Source organism: Geospiza fortis, unplaced genomic scaffold, assembly GCF_000277835.1.
Source record: "Geospiza fortis unplaced genomic scaffold, GeoFor_1.0 scaffold375, whole genome shotgun sequence".
NCBI lineage: Eukaryota > Metazoa > Chordata > Aves > Passeriformes > Thraupidae > Geospiza > Geospiza fortis.
In genome coordinates, this window is record NW_005054641.1 from 134,720 (window position 1) to 135,532 (window position 813).

The window sequence follows — 813 nt, forward strand, 5'->3', positions numbered from 1 at the left end:
GGGCAGATTTGGGGGTCCTGGGGCAGATTTTGGGGTTGTGGAGGGGTCTCTGAGCAGTTTTGGGGTTCCTGGGAAGGTCTGGGGGTTCCTGGGGCAGCTTTGGGGTCCCTGGGGCAGATTTGGGGTTCCTGGAGGGGTCTCTGAGCAGTTTTGGGGTTCCTGGGGCAAATTTTGGGGTCCCTGGGAAGGTTTGGGGGTCCTGGGGCAGCTTTGGGGTCCCTGGGGCAGATTTGGGGTCTCTATGCCAAGTTTTGGGGCAGATTTTGGGGTTCCTGGAGGGGTCTCTGAGCAGTTTTGGGGTCCCACGGCCAACCCCAATGAATTCCAGGCATGGGCAGGAGCCCCAGCTCCGTGGGGTTTTTTCTTGCCCCACAGGGATTCTGGAACGTTCCAGGGAATTCCAGCCGGGGAAATTCCCACAAATCATTCCCCAAAAATTCCCAGATTTTTGCATTTTTCCCCCCCTCCTCACCTTCTGGGCCTGGGCTGGCTCTGTCAGGACCAGGGTGAAGAGCCCCAGGCAGATCTCCTCGTGCTGGGGCGTCCCTTTGCAGATCTGGGAGCGAGAAAATGCCCAAAATCCCAGGTGAATTCCCAAAATCCCAGGTGAATTCCCAAAATCCCAGGTGAATTCCCAGTTCCCTGCTCCCAAATCCCAGTTTCCAGCAGCAATTCCCATTTCCCATGAGGAAAATTCCCATTTTCCAGGATAAATTCCCAATTTTCCCAGGACAAATCCCCATTTTCCAGGACATATCCCAATTTTCCATTAGTAAATCCCAATTCCCATGATGAATCCCCATTTTCCAGCAG

At 54.4% G+C, this 813-nt stretch overlaps 1 protein-coding gene across 1 annotated transcript in view; it reads right to left on the reverse strand.

The window, feature by feature from the left end:
* Positions 1-568, reverse strand: part of INTS3 (integrator complex subunit 3) — a gene marked incomplete at its 5' end in the record, with an annotated part of 27,792 nt that extends 27,224 nt beyond the window's left edge. The window contains one exon of the mRNA XM_031064832.1: positions 473-568. Within this exon, the coding sequence (XP_030920692.1) occupies positions 473-568 (96 nt within the window). The remainder of the gene's footprint in view (positions 1-472) is intronic.
* Between the last annotated feature and the right edge of the window lie 245 nt (positions 569-813).